This window comes from Myotis brandtii, unplaced genomic scaffold (genome assembly GCF_000412655.1).
Source record: "Myotis brandtii unplaced genomic scaffold, ASM41265v1 scaffold471, whole genome shotgun sequence".
NCBI classification, from domain to species: Eukaryota; Metazoa; Chordata; class Mammalia; order Chiroptera; family Vespertilionidae; genus Myotis; species Myotis brandtii.
The window spans coordinates 1,972,353-1,991,065 of record NW_005367989.1 but is presented as its reverse complement, the minus strand read 5'-3'; the positions used below and the strand labels follow the sequence as shown (position 1 = coordinate 1,991,065).

Genomic DNA, 18,713 nt, shown 5'->3' with positions numbered 1-18,713 from the left:
CCGGCCCCGCTTGCACCTGCTGACAGCGTGGAGCGATTGGGGCTGGCGCCAGCAGCAGATGTGAGCGGGGCCAGCGCCATTAGTGGGTGTGAGTGGCGGCTGATGCCCTGACGGCCCCTCAGGAGCCAGGGGTAGATGGAGAAGCCCTTGGGCGATTGGGACTTGCAGCTGCCACTTGCACCTCCTGATAGCGCCAAGCGATCGAGCCTGGCAGCAGGTGCGAGTGGTGCTGATGCCAGCAGCAGGTGTGAGTGCTGGGTGGGACCGCAGCGTGTGGGAGCAAAATATTTTCAGTAACCACCAGAGACTCGCCCCGATGATAGCAACTGGCGCCTCGCCTTGGCCTGGCGCCCCCGCTCACCTGCTCCACTGTCCTGCCACAGTGATGCCCACCATGTTACGTGCTCTGCCACCTGCTGCTGACGCCCGCCATATTCTGCGTGCGCCCCCTGATGGTCAGTGCGTGTCATAGCAACGGGTTGTTCAGTTTTTTCGCCATTCAGTCTATTTGCATATTAGGGTTTTATATATGTAGATATTTAGAAGCTAGCTTTTCACCACAGTAGAAGAATGCTTAAATCCAAGACTCTCTTCTTTAAGTAGGCTAACCTACCACATATAAGTGAGCTAATCAATACAACCACTAACTGTAATTCAAGGGAGTAATCAATAAATAGCTGCTGGGTTTAGTCCTAATAGAGTGTAAAGTTTGACTTCTCTATCCTTTTTCTCAGTAAAACCAATGTTACAAAATGTCACTCTAGGTCACACTTGAAATTGGTGTTGGGATGTCCTGTTTTCAAGATGTTCTATTTTTTATTCTTGAAAAATTTTTATTTGTTGATTTGAGGAGGGGAGGGAGAGAGAGAAAGGGAAAGAAGTGTTGTTCTATTATTTATGCATTCATTGGTGGATTCTCGTATGTGCCCTGACTGGGGATGGAACCCACAACCTTGGCATATCGATATGATGTTCTAACCAACTGAGCTATACCCAGCCAGGGCTCAAGATGTCCTATTTTTTAAAGAATAATTAAGGGAATTTAAAAAATTTGTAATTATATAGTGAGTTTATATCTATCTGAAAGTGACATTTTGTAACTTCATAGAGATTTTATTTTAGAAGTTAAATTAGTTTTTTAAATTTCTTAACCTTTTTATTGAAGTATAATGTATAGATCTTGAGTTTATATCCCAGTGAATTTTTACAAATATATGCACAGATTAATATTCAAAGCATTGTTAGCACCTCTCATTTTCTTGTTCTTCCTATTCAGCCCTCTCCCAAAGTTAATCACTATTTAAATTTCTGTCAATATAGATACATTTTATCTGCTTTTAATTTTATGTAAATGAAGTCATACAGCACCTACTATTTCCGTGTCTGTTTTTTTATGTTTGAAAATAATTTATTTTATTGTTGACAATATCACAGATGTCTCTCATTTCTGCTCTCCCCCCCCTCCTGTCTGGTTTCTTCTGCTAATCATTGTGTCTGTGAGATTCAATCATGTTTTTTGTGTGTTCTTTTCTTATTAAGTACCTGTTTACCTGTGGCATATTTGATTTTTCCATTCTACAGTTGGTTGACACAAGTAGTTTTTGGTTTAGGACTTTGATGAATAAAGCTACTATGAACATCCTTGTACATGCCTTTTAAGAAGCATATTCACATAGCTTATTGGGTGTATACCTAAAGGTATAAATGCTGCGGCTTAGGAAATATATATGTCCAGCTTTAGTTTGTTTGCCTAAGAGTTTTTCATAGTCATTTTACCAATTTATATTCTCTTCAGATTGTATGATAGTTAACAGTCGTTTTGCATTTTCAAAAAACCTGGTATTGTCATTAAAAAAAGAATCTGGTGGGTATATAAACTAAGATTTTTATTAATTGGTGCTAATTTAGTATACAAAATATCCTGGCAATTGAGGTTATCTTTAAGTGAGTAAATAATTTAAATAGCTTGAAACAGTTGTGACTACAACATGCAAGTTCTTTCAGCCAAGACAGTTTGCTTTTTTCTCACTGTTTTACCTAGTTTAAAAAAGAAAGAATTGAGTAGCTAAAGTAAGAATTATTGTTTTACAGAAAGCAATAACAAGATGATAGTAACCTTACTTGTTAGTTAAATAACTGTATACTAAAATGCCCTCAACCCTAAAAGAAAAAGGAACCAGTTGAAGTTATAATAGCTTTTTAATACTTATCTATTATTAAAGTAAATTGTGGTAATAAAGAATGTGTAAGTTGTGGCAGAAAACCATATTTTAAGTTCTATTACATGCTTGTAGTAAATTGTAACATTTTTTTCCGTCATGGAATTTCTAAATGTTTTTTGCAATCATTTAAAGCTTTATTGCCAGTGAGGCAATAAAAAGAAAAGAAATCCAATTACTTCATGTGCAAAGCTTTCATTTCCTATTTAATGAAAAAAAGGAAGACTTTTGTTCAGTAAGCATGTAGGCTTTACAGTCCCTCACAGTAGATTAGAAATTTCCTTTAATAGAAAGTAAGAAAACTATGTCCTCAATAAATGCTCCGATGAAAGGTAGTTTTATTAAGTTAAAGTCTGTGCGTAAGAATGTTGCAGCCAAGCCCGGGCCAGTGTTGTACAGTGAGTAGAGCTTCAACCCACACTGAAGGGTTGAGGGTTGGATTCCTGGTCAAGGGTCAAGGGCACATACCTCCTGGGTTGCAGGTTCTATCCCCTGTGTATGTGTGTGGGGTTATATGGGAGGCAACCAAGATGTGCTCTCTCACCTCTCTTTCTCTGTCCCTCCCTCCCTCCTCCCCTTTTCCCTCTCTCTCTCCCTTCCTCCCTTACTCACTTCCACTCTCTCTAAAAATCAATGGAAAAATATCCTCCAGTGAGGACTAACAAACAAAAAATAAGATTGTTGCAGCCAAGTTGGAAAGGGTCAACAATTAGATTTGAAGGGTCATCAAAAGTAATAAAAAGAGTAAGTGCTTACTTGATGCTTAATATATACCAGCTCTTCTAAACCCTTTATAGGGTGTCTCCAAAAACACACTTTGAATACCATTATTAATTCCAGTGGGTTACATCTGAAAAGAAACAAACATCAGTTGAGCTTTCAGCTGGTAAAGTGTGTATACATTTTTAGGGATACCCTAAATATGTTTTGTATATCCATGAGGTTGATACTGTTATCCTCATTTATTGATGAGAACCTGAGAGACACAGGTTTGGTAATTTATTCATGATCACACAGCTATTGAGGAGCCAAGCCAAGATTTGAATCTGAACATTCTGCCTTCAAAGTGTATGCACTTAACCAGTATACTCTGTGACCTCTTGGTACTACTATTACAGCCAAAGTGGAGAAAGAAAGGAGGGAGAAAAGTCAAGGGATTAAATAAATACCTACTAAGTGCCATGAATCGTACTAAGCATTTTATGTGTGCTAATTCTCACAGTAAACAGATAGTTTTAAGATAGTCATCATACAAAGGAGAAACAGAAGATTCAAAGAGTGACATTTTACCTAGGGTCACACATCTTGTAATTGCTGGAGCTAATCTTTCTAAAAAGGAGGCCATTGATGGGGTGTTCATTATTTTCTTATGAAAGTCTGCTATGCGTTAATTTAAAGAACTAATACCCATTGGGAAGTAGCAAGCTATTTATATCTTTGGGACAAGTTTTCGAATACCATAAGAATGATTTAGCATACCATCTATGCTAAATAATGGCAACATGGTGTAGTAAAAAGAATATGGACTCTGGGCCAGAAAGACCTCAGTGTTTATGATTAAAGTTTAAAGTGGTAATTTAAGGTCATAGTTTATAAGCATATTTGGATAGGTCACATCATCTGCATAATCCTAAAGGTACTCCTAAATTATTTAACAAATGTGTCCCAGTGACTGATATGTGACAGAAACTCTACTAGGCACTTGGGATACGACAATGAACAAGTCTGACAGAAATCCCTAACCTTTAGAGTTTACAGTCTGATCAAATGGATTCAATTGTGATTTGCTCTTGGGAAACTGATCTTCTTGATACTGTCTCCTTGCTCTCTGACAAGTTAGGAGCCAGCCTGCCTGATACAGTTCATTTCCAAAAGCCTCCAGGGTCAAAGGTGTTTTGGTCCCATCTGCACTAGCTTTCTTCAGGACCATCAATTTTCTCTTTTTTTGCCCAGATGTTCTGATTTCAATACACATTTTTTGAACATCTTTTATGTAATGAATCCTATTCAACATTGGGGGTTTAAAGATGACATCAGAAAAAAGTGCTTCTATTAAAAGCTAGTCTGGGAGAAAGAGAGAGAAGAGAGGAGGAAACCTTTTGTCTTCTACCTATGGTCTCTCCATAAGCCTGCTTCCACCCTTTATTCCATAAAAACTAGTCAGGACTTACAAGTAGGGGTGTAAGGCTTCATTGTGTAAATCCCTTAACCTTAGTCATTCACTGTTCCTGGTGCATGGTAATCCCTCAACTATTTCTTGAAGAAAGGACAGGAGAAAGGTATATTTCCAGATGTATGTATATTTTGTTTGGAAATGTATATGCTAACCCTAGATGGGGCCCAACAGTAGCCATACCCACACAATTATTTCTATAGAGGGGAGATACTTAGGGCCATGTCAAGATTTTATTTGTATTCTTTTAATGTTTCAGAGCTGATAAGGATGTAAGCAATCTAGTCTAACCTCCTCATTATTCAGAGGAAGAAGTGGGAGCTGAGTGTGAATTATTCAGTTTGTAAGTGATGTCAGGACTCAAATCCCCACAGCTCCTGACCTGAATCTCTGCCAGGGATAATTTGTTTTTAATAGTTGTCTTTAGTTGGTAACAGTGTACTCAGAACAAGCAGTGAGTGTGCATATCCAATGATGAATGCAGCCTTCTTTATCACTTGACTTTTCATTCTTACCCAAACCCTACAGGAAATACTTTGCAACGTTTGAACAGTAATTTTTCATACACAATAATCTGGTTGTTGGTAAAATGTCTGATAACTTACATAATGTGTTCAGTTGTCTTCAAAGTTTTTCCTCACTATCCTCCCTATCTAGCATCACTAAGCTGATGGCCCCATATTTCTCTGGCAGAACCAGAAGTACTGAACTTGAAGTTACCTATCTTTCTCTAGCTTAAAAAGAAGATTTAAAGCTGGAAGTAAAGTGTTGGAAAATAGCATGGCATTATTCTGAAGTAGCAACAACTAAGTACCAAAGAGAGAGAATTTCTATTCTTTAGAAGAAAAGGAGACCAGGTTGGGTTGGAAGCTAATGGATGGGGGCAGGGAAGCTAATAGTAGTAGTATTTATAGTAGAGGCAGTAGTGATAGTAGTTAGTAACCGTGGTAACAATATAGCACTAATTCAAAGAGCATAGTCTCCAAATCCTTGTATGCCAGTGTGATTCTTAGATTATCAGCCTATCTAACAATAGACAAACATGGTAATTGACCGTACCTTCGCTACGCCTCCCATGGGCTAATCAGCGAGATGTGCAAATTAACCGCCAATAAAGATGGCAGTTAATTTGCGTACGTAGGCGCGAAGCGGAGGAGCGAAGACTGAAGGCAGCTCCGGCCGCAGCAGCAAGGGCTGTGAAGGCGGCTCTGGCCGCAGCATCGAGGGCTGAGAAGGCGGCTCTGGTTGGAGCAGTGAGGGCTGTGAAGGCGGCTCCGGCCGGAGTAGCGAGGTCTTTGATGGCGGCTCCAGCTGGAGCAGCGAGGGCTGTGAAGGCGGCTCTGGCCGGAGCGAAGGCCTGGGTCCCGGGTGCCGGAGGAAAACCGGTGCCGGCAGCCAGGGTAAGGGAAGGCCTATTGCACACATCTTTTTATGCAACAGGCCTCTAGTTAACTAATAAAAGTAAAAAGTAAAAACATGGGTTTAGTGCATGTGAACTCTATAAGTGGAAGTTGTTATTGTAGTGTGGGTGTGGTAACATTAAATTATATCTTTGGATGGATTTATTACCACATTACTATAATACATGAATTTAGACATATTAAGTATCATATAATATTATCTTGCTAATCCTGTATAATAAAGAGGTAATATGCAAATTAACCCTCATGCCCTCACAAGATGGCTGCCTACGACCAGGCCAGCAGGGGGATTAGAGAGGGAGAACCAAACAACTGAACAGCAGGCTGCGTGGGGCGACCAGGCCAGCAGGGAGGTTAGTGAGGGATGACCAAAGACTGAACAGCAGGCTGCGTGGAGTGACCAGGCCGGTGGGGGGGCCGTGAGGGGCAACCAGGCCATCCAAGGGACAGTTGGAGGTGACCAGGCCAGCAGGGGGGGCAGTAAGAGGTGACCAGGCCAGTGGGGGGGGGATGCAAGAAAACATCCTATGTGTTTGAGAATTGAGTTGTTTCTGTGAATTTGTTTTCACTGTAGACTTCGTGTATCATCTTAAAGCAAGCAGTGAAATTATGAAATTATTATGTTTCTTGTGACCTAGTAATAAATTGCTAATGACTTCTAGAGAGTCTCTTACCTGGCTATAATGGAAACTTTGAAATAATGTAAGGTGTCTGATTAAACAGGTTGACATAATATAATACTATGTACATGTGTTTGGTAAGGCTTTGTTTTGGTCATTATACCTGATGATATCATGACACATAAAACCACCAGGTTCTAAGCATAGTAAAGAAAGAGAGAAGGAAGAGTTAAAATTATAATAGTAATATTAAAATCTCAAATGTTTATAGTGTTTTTTTATATTTTAGTTTGGAAAGCACTGTTGTAATATATATTTCATTTTACCTTCACTTATTCTTTCTCTAATTTCTTACTTTCTTTATGTAGTTCTGAGTTTCTAACCTATATATATCATTTTCCTTCACTCTGAAAAACTTTCAACATTTCTTGCGAGGCAAGTCTTCTGGCAACAGATTCCCTCAGTTTTTCTCTAAGTTTTTATTTTTTCTTTACTTTTGAAAGATGATTTCGCAGGATACAGAATGCTAGGTTTGTGAGGTTTTTTCCTTTCAATACTTTAAATATTTGAAATGCTTGTATGGTTCTTCTTGCATGGTTTCTAAGAAGTTAAATCTAATTCTGATATTTACTCCTCTGTAGATAACTGTTTTCCTCCTTTCGCTTCTTTCAGGATATTTTCTTTATTTTTCTGTTGTTTGAAAATTATATGACTAGGTGTAGTTTATTTTTAGCATTTATCCTGATTGCTATTCTCTGAGCTTCCTGGATCTGTGATTTGGTGTCCAACATTCTTTGAGAAACTGTACAAAATAAGATGAGAACCCGAAGTTTAGAGATAGACAAATTTCCAAATTTTATGACGGAAAATGTAAGTGGATTTTGAATACTGTGTCATTGAACTTGACATGAATTCTATGCAAAATTCAAATGGGATTTTTTTTTAATGACTTCTTTTTCAAAGTGTTAACATTGCTTACTGGTTGCCTACATGGGTTCCCAAAGAACAATTCCTGTCAGATTAAGCTTAATGGTCAAGATTCTTAGCTATCCTCTGGTTAAGATGTAGACAGGTGTGCTTGATGATTCGATTGTTAGGTGGATTGTGAGCTGGATAGACAGCTTTACCCAGAGAATACAGTTAATTGGATTGATATCCAATATCAAAGGAGTTTGCTGCATTCTTCAGGGCTCAATCCTGGACTTTGTTCCTTTCAGCATTTTTATAAACTGGGCACATGAATGTCATTTTGTTCAAATTTTTAAATGACCAAGCAATAAAGATTAGTTAAGACATTGAATGACAGAATCAGTTCCTCTGAACATGTTATACACAAAATACCAACAAATTGGATAAACATAAAAATCTGAAATAAGTTCCTCAACTGCCATGAATATAATAGCACAAAAGAAAGTGATTGAGGGCTGGGTGTGAATTAGTGGTCTGCTGGGAGAGTCATGCTCTACTTATTACGCCATGTTTTCTGTATGGCTGTATCATGGAGAATAGGGATAAGTGGATTGATGCTACAAGTTGCCTGAAGAGGCTGTTCTAGCAACTTAACTGTTCAGTTGAAAAGAATTACTTTGTTACTATAAATGATGCTTTCTTTAAAATTATTTAGCTAAGCAAGGTAAACTTATCTATACTGGAGATTGAAAAGTATAGAGTGTGAAGCATATTATGTTAAACTTCTGAAAATTATATATAGTTAAGGCTGATAATTTCTTATTTCAGAAGGTTATTAAAGAATTGATATCTGTGATGGTAGGCTAATTGCTTAAATAATTCTGACAGAGACAGTAGTTATTAAAAAGTATGGATAGATATGTGTTCTTAAAAATTATATATCTGTATAGCTAACAAAAAGTGAACTCAACTAAGTTATGAATTCTTTAGGTAGTTATAGAAGAAATGATCTTATAGGAATAGTTTGAGAAAGGAATGAGTGAGTGAATGTTTTATTTTCTTTGTTATAGAGAGGTAGACTTTTGAGTTAAGAATCTATCTAGTAAATACAGGGTTTTTTTTTTTATCCAGTCCTACATAGCATTTTTTTGTATGAAAGAGAAAGATGGTTTGGAATATGTAAGTGTGACTTGAGCTACTGAGAATTAGAAGAATAGTATATGTAAATTGTAACTGATAGTGTAGACTCAGGGGAAAAACATTATCAAATAACATTTCATTAGGCTTTCCTTGATGCAGTGGTCTAATGCTCAGCAGTGTAGGTGAGGGGAGTAAACTGTACTCATAAAGACTTCCAGGCCTGCCCCACTTCTGCTAACAGGTGCACATTAACAGTAGCTAGCAAATAAATGTCAAAAGAAGTTATTTTTTAAAAGTGTCATTTCACATGAAGGAGTTAAATGGTTAAGAACAATTACATTAAGATTATATTTATACTAGAGGCCTGGTGCACAAATTCGTGCATGGGTGGGGTCCAGTTGGCCTGCCTCGATGGGGGCTGATCAGGGCCAGGCCGGCTTGGGGCGGGGGGCTGAACTGGCTGGGAGAGGAGTCGTGGGAGGTTGGGGGGGGCAATTGGGGCCCCCATTGGGCTGGTTGGCCGCCGCAGTGCGCCTCATAGCAACCAGTTATTCCGGTTGTTCTGTCATTCTGGTCGCTTGGCTTTTATATATATAGTCACTATTTTGAGGTACTAATATGTAAGGTCTGTCACTGTGAGCTCAATAATCATGTTTACTTGTTTGTTTTGTTAATACAATAATAAATGTTCTAAGCTTCATTACACTATGCTTCATATGCTTTATTACACTAACTTTATACAAAATCTGTATAATTGAGTTTTAAAGGCTTGATTGGTTTAAGAAAAATTAATACATCTGATTATTTACTTTAAAGCTACAGAAGAAAGAAGATCAGCAATTAGAACCTAAAAAAAGCACCAGCCCTAAAAAAGCTGCAGAGCCGACTGTTGATCTTTTAGGACTCGGTAAGTAATGAAAAGTTCAAGTCACCATTATAGTTACAAAACATTGGAAACCTTTACTTCAAATGAATATAATAGCTTTATTATCAGTGTGCTAAAAGATAACTGTTAACTGAATTTAAAAATGTTATGATTACTTTGCTGAGTTCCCACAAAAAAGCAAGTCTTTAATAAGGTTGCTCGTCTCTGTCAGCACTGTCTTCTTGGAAATCCAAGTAATGAGTTCCTTGGGGAAAGAAAAGATATCAAAGTAACCTTCAAAGGCTTGGTAGATGGTGACATTTCAACATTTAAAATAAAGAATAGATTCATTTCCCCCGCCCCCTCTCTAATTGAGTCTGTGTTGGGGATGGGGGCCGAGGAGAGGTCCCCTAGCAAAATAATTCTGGGATAGCCTTGTTATAAAATGTGCTGGTGTAAAGTAAATTTAATCTTGGTTAACTGAAGCATCACACTTTATACCTATATCTACTAGCTAGGTTCATTTTATATACCTGATGATAATAAGGCTCATTTTAATTTAATGTTGTATTTATTCTCATGGCTGATAGATATATGTTGTCTGCCTGGTAAGTAAACAGACTTTCATTCGAGGATTGCTTGTACTGTGCTTATCTACCAATATTGTCAGCTCTTTTTAAAATTTTCTTCTCTTCTAAAATAGCTTGATAAATGGTGATTTTTAGTAATATTTGAGCCTTTAAGCAGTAGTTAATTAAAAACATGTTTTTTAGTTTGGAGAAAGATTAACAATTAAAAGATAATGACAGTTGAAGGGTAGAGTTGAACTTCATACACTGCTTTTCTGAAAATTGATCTTAGTTCTTACTGGGTAAATTGTTTTCAGTTTCAGGAATTACAATTGAACATTTTATTCATTTCTTAGGAAGCTGATATAACATGCAAATATACAACCTAGGGTTAAAAATCTCCTATGGTGGTAAAAATAAGCAGTATATTAAAATATTCAAGAACTGTAATTTTGGAAATAGAGTTTAAGTCCAGGGCTCTAAATATAATTATGTTGAGTTCTAGTCCTCATAATTCACACAAGCTTCCCTGCTTCAAAGCCGGCCAGGTTACACAGAGGGGCTTGGAAAAGGAGCCGTGAACAGAACAGAGGTTCAGGTCGTCTTTTAAGACCACTTCAGTCATTTTAGTCAGTTAGCCTTAAAATTACCTATTTAGCATTAAGAAAGATTAATTGAAAATAAAAGCAAATAGTTCCACTTAACTCTCAGGCACCTATATTTATTTAAGCACTTGAAAACAGTCTATAGCTTAAAAATTTTTATATGCTTCAAATGGACATTTGTGAATTGAATTTTCAACGTAACACATGGAAGTTTATTTCACTTATAAAGCAAGTTATGTTTTAATATAAAGGAACTCCAAGTAATATTTTTCTTAAGGAAAAAGCTTTAAATGGTTTTAGGAGTAGAAAATAAAAAGGGTTCTTTGAGTAACATGAAAATTTATAAAGCTTTAAGAAGACAGAGTTTTTCCATTAAGGAGAGCACCACTGCATCTCATGGAAGCAGCCTTCTTTCATCATTGCTGTCTCCATTTAAATTCATTCTTAGGATGACGCCTCAGTAGTCACCGATGAAGAATTAGACTTGGCAGTTTTCACTGTAGCAGGGGTGCACTCAAAGCTGAATGTCCATGTTCAGTCAAAAGCGGTAATGAAAAACATCACATCCATTTCCTTATCATATTCTTATCTGCCTTAAACTAGATTAGCAATACATAAAATCTCATGTTGCTCTTTGACATTTTTTTTTATTTGTGCAAATAGATTATGACCAGCTAATGCCTCTGACATTCAATAAAGGATGAATTCAATTAATATTTATTGAGCCCCAGCAGAGTTCATGGAACTCTAGTAAATACCAGAAAAATGCAGCTGTGTGTGCAAGTGGGGGATGAGGTTGCAGTCTGGAAACTAGAAGATGGAGTTATTGCTGAGGGAAGAAGTGGGATCTTTTAAGAGAATTGGTTTCGAGAATTCAGCTTGAAATCTGGAATAATGCTAAAACTCCCAATTTAAATTATATTTTCTTCAAGTCAGAGAGTAATTTTCTTGCTGCTGCTAAGTCAGAGGGAGGAGTAAGTGAAGTTTTTTGTGCCCACTTGTTCCAAGTAAAATCTAATATGTTATGGAGGAACAAATGAGTAGTGGTTGGAAAGTTAAGCACCTTCCCAGATAAACACAGCTTTTGGTGCCTCACCTGTGTAAAGCACCAAGTTATGTTTTAATATAAAGGAACTCCAAGTAATAATTTTATTAAGGAAAAAAGCTTTGAGTGGTTTCAGGAGTAGAAAAGAAGCTTTAAATGGTTTCGGGAGCAGACAGCTTCGGAGTTCCAGTCAGGTGCTGTGATAGCACACTTGGAACCCATCTGTAGGAGAGGAGAGTAAGATGTGCTCTGGCCCCCGGGGTGGCTGGTAGAGGAGACTAACCCATGCAGTTGCCTGGGCTGCTGTGGACAGAGGGACTGTGAAGGACACAATTCTGATTTAGAGAGATAATCCCATCTGTCACTGAAGGAGAGGAGAGAGGAAGCCACGGGTAAGGATCCCAGTCAGGAACGTAGCAGTTGTAGTGCCCCAAATGCTCAGCACTGTCAGCGGGTGCAAGTGGGGCTGGCACCGTCAGCGTGTGGGAGTGGCGGCAGTGGGAGCGGGGACGTGGAGGATGGGCCGAGACCCACCCCTGTGCCCACCGCAGCCTCACAGCCCACAGTTCCTTTCAAGGTGGGCCCCTAGTGACATTCTAAAGGCACTTGGCAAGGCTGCCACTTTGCATGCAGCCTCGGCCTTTAGTAGTAGGCCTGAGTGACCAGATGTGGGTGATGTGGCCTACAATGGAAGTGGTGCTGCATCTTGTGGGCTCCAGAGTCATTTGTTGCCTCAGAAGGGAGGTCAGCCAACTACTGTGGCTGCAATTGGTATAAAGCCAACCCCCTGCCCCCAAGGCCTTCCATAGAGAGGTAGGGCAACTGTCTATTTTAGCCCTGGGTGAGGAAGAGGCACCTGTTTGTGCTTGGGGCACCAGGAGAAGCTTCTCAGTCTGGTTATAGCAGCTGAGTTTTCCAGGTGCAAGACCAGACTTCTGTTGAAATCTTAGGCTTATTGTGTAAATCTTCTTAAGGTAATGTGATGGCTAACCTGAGATGCTTTGTGTCTGATCAGAGTACCTGGCAAAGTACTAGTGTTAAAAGTGTGTTATAGAAATGCAAAGTGTTATTTTATTTCCCGTCAGTTTATAAATTATTGTTCAAAGGAATTTGGAATGTGCCAAGAAGAAGCCACTAAATAATGTTGTAAATACTTTGTTTACCTTCATTCATTTGGATTATTGATATCAGATGAGTTCTGGCATAGCCACAGTTAATAGAATCAATGGTCTCATTCACCATTTTGAGGATTTCTCAGTGGTAGAGATTGGCCTTCATGACTTTGTCATATTTGAAATGTTACCTTCTTTTTAAGCATCTATCAGTGTCACGGTGTGAAATAGGCCAGTAAATGCATGCTGGGAATGCCGTATGTTCATGAGATGCAGCATTGCTTTAACAACTTTTTTCCTTTAACTCAAATCATAACCTTTTCTTGTAAACTTGTGTTATGTGTGCAGTTTTAAAATGATCTACTAACTCAGTGTTCAGATAAAACACTAGTATGAAATCTTAAGGTAACATAGAAAATGGTTACCCACAGCAACTAACTAGGCTTGATGTCCTTGCCTTGAAGATCGAAATTCCTTCTTCATTTTACTGCATTGTCCTAATTTCTTCTGTTTGCTCATTGCCTTTTTAAGGGGTCCTTTGTGCTTCATTATCATTTTTTATGATGTTGTCCCAGCTAAATTTCTTCCATTTGCCTTAGGCTTTTCTTGTACTCTGGATCTCCCATTATTTTTATTGTCCACCAACCACTATTTCTGCATACTGATTAAAAGGGGTTGCTGCCTCCTCTTGCTGCTGGCTGCTCCTGCCACCAGTCTGTAGCTGAGCCAGGAACACTACATGAGGTGCATGTCTGTGGGGAATTCTGATGTTATGCACAGACAACCACTTCTCTCTTAGCAGGCACTGTGTGGATTAGTCTGAGCTTCCCCCCACCCTGGAGGAGGTTTCCATTTGTTTGGGTGTGTGCACGTGTGTATTTTGTGCACATCAAATGTAATCCATGCGGACTTAAATGTTTTTCTTAAGCTATTTTTGAATAACAAGTTCTTTGTATAAGCTTTATTATTTCTAAATTTTTAAATTATATATGTATCTGAGAAACTGTTTTCAACATCTTGGTATTCTGTTGCTTTTGTGGCCTCTGAGCTTTTAATCATTAGTCAGCAAATTAGTGGACCCTGGATCAGAAGAATGCATTGAACTCCCAGTGATTTGTGAATATTGTTGATTGACTGATTATACACCACACTTGGTTCTCTCAGCCCAGTCGGCTCAGTGATGACCATATCCACCTGCATCCCTCACTGTAAACTGAGAAGACACTGGGCTTGGTAAGAGGAGAGTGGAGTGGGGGAGACGCCGAGGAACTGTGAGTGTGGTGCTGAATGGTTTCTGCACTATTTCTGTCCCTGTTTCTCTAACTTAGTAGAAATAATTATGAACTATTTAAAGGTTGGTTTTTATTTTCAGAATTTTAAGTGATTTATTTTTAACTAGGGTCAGTTGTAAGTACCTGAGTTTTGATGAAATGTGGTTTAAGGAAAAGAGCACTCACTAGTCTGGAGGTCAGAAGACTTTACAGTGCAGGTTTTTTGCTACTGAACTCTAGGGTTGTGACATTGAGCAAGTGTTTTAATCTCTTTGTGCCCTGGTTTCTATAACTGGAGATAATGGAAAGAGATGCCCTTCTCATATTTCATGGAGACAAAAATGATAACATGTAAATATTCTATAAAAGTGTATAGGAAACATGATGGTTATGATGATGATAATGATAAAGTCTTTAAGTGTCCTTTTTAAATACTGAAAATCAAAAACAACAGAGTGAATTGAAACTATCTTTTTTAAAGAATGTATTTTGCAAGCCAACTGTAGTGAGTCAAATTAACAGACATTGAAATCCATTGGGAAAACCCACTGGAAACTTGTATTTACTGATTTTTGCAAGGCTGAGTTTTCAATTAGGTTAAAGGTTTTTCAAAAATTCTGTGACTGCTTAGCTTTTGTAGTAACAAGGAAAATTGATGGGGTGAAATCCATCGTATGAGGGGATCATATGGGTAGAAGAATGGGTTAAAGAGAACACAGGGCAAGTATGCGGTAGGTGTGGGAGCAGAGGAGAATCACCTGTGCCTATCACGTGGCAGTAGAGAGGGAAACCTGGTCAGGCCCGTAAGAGAGTGTTTCAGAACTAAGAGAAAATTCTCCCCATCACTTGAACACAGTGTCAGCCTGGCCACACGATTGTTGTCCCTAAGCAGATGCTCCTCTCATTCTGAAGGATTCCAGAGTCCCTTGGACTGACATTGTGAGTTAACTTTAATGGATGCTCCTCTAATTGTGGTAGGTGGTTACAAAGAGAGCCCAATTTTGTTGTTTGTGCAGAATGCCTTTCTGAGATTTCAGGAGGTCAGTTCTTTAAAGATGTTTTAATGGGATGTGAAAATGAAGCTGTTTACTTTGCAATGATAGGAACAGAAGTTATGTTACCTTGCAGTGTAGGAAGTCAGCTTATATTAAGAACTGTGGGTGTTTACTGTTCTGTTTTTGTATGGCGAAAGCCTGTAAACTACCTAAATGCCCAACAGTGGAGAATTGAATAATCACTTATTGTAGGTCCATGCAATATCCTAGAATGCAATCCACCCCATCTACACATACATAATTTTATTTAAAGAAAACTTTTTGTATTGTATTGTTGTACGTACATTGTTTATAAGCATAGAAAAGGTATGGTAAGGGACTTTTTTGTGCTGAAATATACATAAAATTTAAGATTTTAACCAGTTTTACTAGTGGTATTAAATAAATTCACATTATTATGCAGTCATCACCATTATCCATAGTAGGGAACTCTTACTCATTTTTGTAGGGTTTGCATCTTTTACAAGAACGTGTTGCTTTTAAAGTAAAAATTGAGGAGGATTACCACCTCAGGCTTTGCTCTAGTTCTGCGACACTAGACAAGTGTACCCTTTTATTTTTGCCATCTTTAAATGAGGATAATTGATAGTGCCTCTCTCATAGCATAGTTATAAACGTTGAACAAATGCATGTTTATTGTGTGTATTTGTGTTTTTTAAGATTTTGTGCAAAACAAGCACTATACTAAGTGTTGGCTGTTAATTTTACTAGTTACATGTGTCCTAAGGTGTGAAGGGTAAAATTAGACTTCAAAAACTAAATGAAATGCTCCATGTTGTTTTACAGATTAGATATGGTACTACCAGGTAGGTTTGAAAGTATAACTAAGTTAATATTCTTAATGAAGTATAATGCACTACTTAGAACAGACTTAAAAGTTTCTGAAAGATGTACAGTATAAAAGTAATAAAAACAGGCCATTTGCTGTATTAATAGGTTAACCCCCTGGTTCTCACATAGTGCATCCTTTGCTCACTGCTGTTTTGACTAGATTGACATGGCCTGTGGTAAAAATCAGTTGATAGTACTTAATTCACCAAAGGAAAAAAGGTAATAGAGTCAAACTTCATTTCTCGAATGTCTCCCATTTCAAACAATCGGTTCTTGACCAAGTTGTTCAGTTTTCTACCTGACAACCCTTTCAGGCTGATACCTTAGCATGACAAAAAGTCTCTGAGACAACCAAGTAGAGATTGCTTTTGTTGCTGGCGAAATTAAATGATTAGCACAATTTTAAAACATAAAGAGACTACTAAGAGTGCTAATGTTGCTTAAGGTATGAAAGTGTTCACAAAATAATCACAGGCAATTGAATAGGTAGAAAAAACTGTTGTTGATTGGATAAATGAAAAGCAGTTAACCAGTGATAGCATTTCAGAAGCCGCGATATATTAAAATTTTGTTTAAGGCCCGCCCTTGTGGCTCAGTGGTTGAGTGTCGACCTATGAATCCCAGGAGGTTAAGGTTTGATTCCCCATCAGGGCATATGCACTGGTTGTGGGCTCGATCTCCAGTGTGGGGTGTGCAGGAGGCAGCCGATCAGTGACTCTCTCTCATCATTTGTTTCTCCCTCTCCCTTCCTCTCTAAAATCATTAAAAGTATACATTAAAAAAAAAAATTCATTTAAGGATACTAGGGGATGGTTTGATAAATTTAAGAAGTGTTTATAAATTAAACAGTACATTGGACATGTACTATATATAAGTAAGGTTAAAACAGAGTCATTTGGGAGTCTCGAACGGATTAATTCAATTTACATTATTTTTAATGAGAAAAAATGATTGTTTTCAAACAAATTGCTTCTCAAACAGCCTTCTGGAATGAATGAAGTTCGAGAACCGGGGTTCCACTATAATAGTATTTTCTTATGTTTAAGGATTTTCCCCCAAAATTTACCCTAATTTTTAGTGTTTACTAGTATTCCTTCAAAAAGCAAAGAAATTTAACCGTAAAATTGGAAATAATTATTTCCTGTTTTAAACTTTTTTCTTGGTTTGTAGTTTGTTTTGGGGAGGACATGTGCTTCTGTTTGTGAGTTGAAATTGCAGATATATAAGATAGTCATATTTTGTTATTGAATTAAACATGTCTCTGATGTGGATGTTCCCCTACCTTGCACACTACAGTTTATGGGTTAAAGCACCACTGGCTTACAAGGCATTGGACTGAGTTTATTTACTGAGCTGTTGTAATATCACAAAGATGTTCCTTTAGTTGTGTTTTTAATCTAGAATACCTTTTTCTTTTATGCTGTTTCATTTCTGGTTCATATTTACATGATGTACTATATAGTACATAATGTGCTATATACATCGTGTAAATGGAATGTGGAATGGATAGAAAATATAAAATAGATCTTTAAAGAGGTCTAATTTCAGAATGAATGTTGCCTTTTGAAATGGTTAGAAATGAAAATTACTTTCATGTATGAGTCATTTGAATGCTTTTATGTCATAGTTGTGTCTTAGCTTAAAATTCTGTATCTTATAAATTAGTAATAATCTGTGCATTGCTTTATTGCTTCATCTTTAACTTGTCCATAGTCCCAGGTATATGGCTCTGATAATGTGATATCACTGGAAGTGACTGAAAAATGTTTGCAGTTGATTTCTTCCAAACTAACTTTTGTGGGTTTTACATACTCTTTTATAAATTAGGTAGTAAAAAAATATCTTATTGTGACAATTTATTCACTGAAATTAATCTGTGATTTCCTAAAGCTCCAAACAGGGAAATGAATAATATCAATTTCTATAGTTATACTTCAAAAAAAGAGAAGAAACCTATGAGTTTCTGTGGGTTGTAGTAGAAATACTGAGTACATGGTAGAACATTCATTAACAACATATGTTACATCAAAGAGAGGCCACGTGAAATTGTAAATTGTTAAAATAGAAGCCTGATTAGGATATAAGTCCCAGAGATTGGAGTCATGATGCTCAGAACTGTTACTTGGTTGTGGCCACAAAAAACAGAACCATGTGAGATGTTCCATGTCCTGGAATACCATGCTCTGAAACTCCTTCTCACTCCACTCCAATTTCCAACCCTTACACTGTGTAAATTTTGTACTAATGTAAAAGGAGATATTTTAAAAGGTTTTATGAATGATAGGGTAAGTAGGAACTGATAATAGAATGTTTGCCCCCTATCAGAGTTCCTTTCCCATTATAGCTCAGTGGCTTGGTACTGCCAAGAAATGGTTTATTTCAAGTTTTATGGATACTTCCTATGGAACCAGTGTATGTTTTCTTTCTTTTTATCCAGTTTTTTCCCTTATAGTAACTTTAAAATGCAACATTTCAGACATTTAAAATCATCAAAATTTATTTCTATGGTAGAAATACTAGTACATGCTATGAAGTGATATCCAAAACACACCCATTTATGAAGAGGCATTGTTTGTAAGAACATGGTATCAGATCCCAGCTTAGCTAATCAACTCAAAAGTAGTGTCTGTCTCATTAGGTTATGGGGATTAAATGAGTTAATATATGTGGAGTACCCAGAACAGTACCTGGTACATACGGGAGCATCAGGATACAGAATAATGTGAATATATGACACCATTTATTAAAAACTTTATATATACACCTCGGTGTGTGTGTGTGTATATATATATGCATATACATGTATGTATATGTATGTATGTGTTCTATTTGGATATAGAATATGGTGGATAAAATTATCTGGAAGAATAAAATTGAA

General features: G+C 37.5%; 1 protein-coding gene across 8 annotated transcripts in view; it reads left to right on the top strand.

Annotated features, from left to right (window-relative positions):
• The window catches only part of SMAP1 (small ArfGAP 1), an 87,448-nt gene that overhangs the window by 60,285 nt on the left and 8,450 nt on the right, over positions 1-18,713 (top strand). For 7 of the 8 annotated variants that reach the window (XM_014547348.1, XM_014547356.1, XM_014547354.1 and 4 more), the window contains one exon: positions 9,299-9,389. The exons of the other annotated variant lie outside the window; for it this stretch is intronic. In XM_014547348.1, the coding sequence (XP_014402834.1) occupies positions 9,299-9,389 (91 nt within the window). The remainder of the gene's footprint in view (positions 1-9,298; positions 9,390-18,713) is intronic. 8 annotated transcript variants of the gene reach the window in all.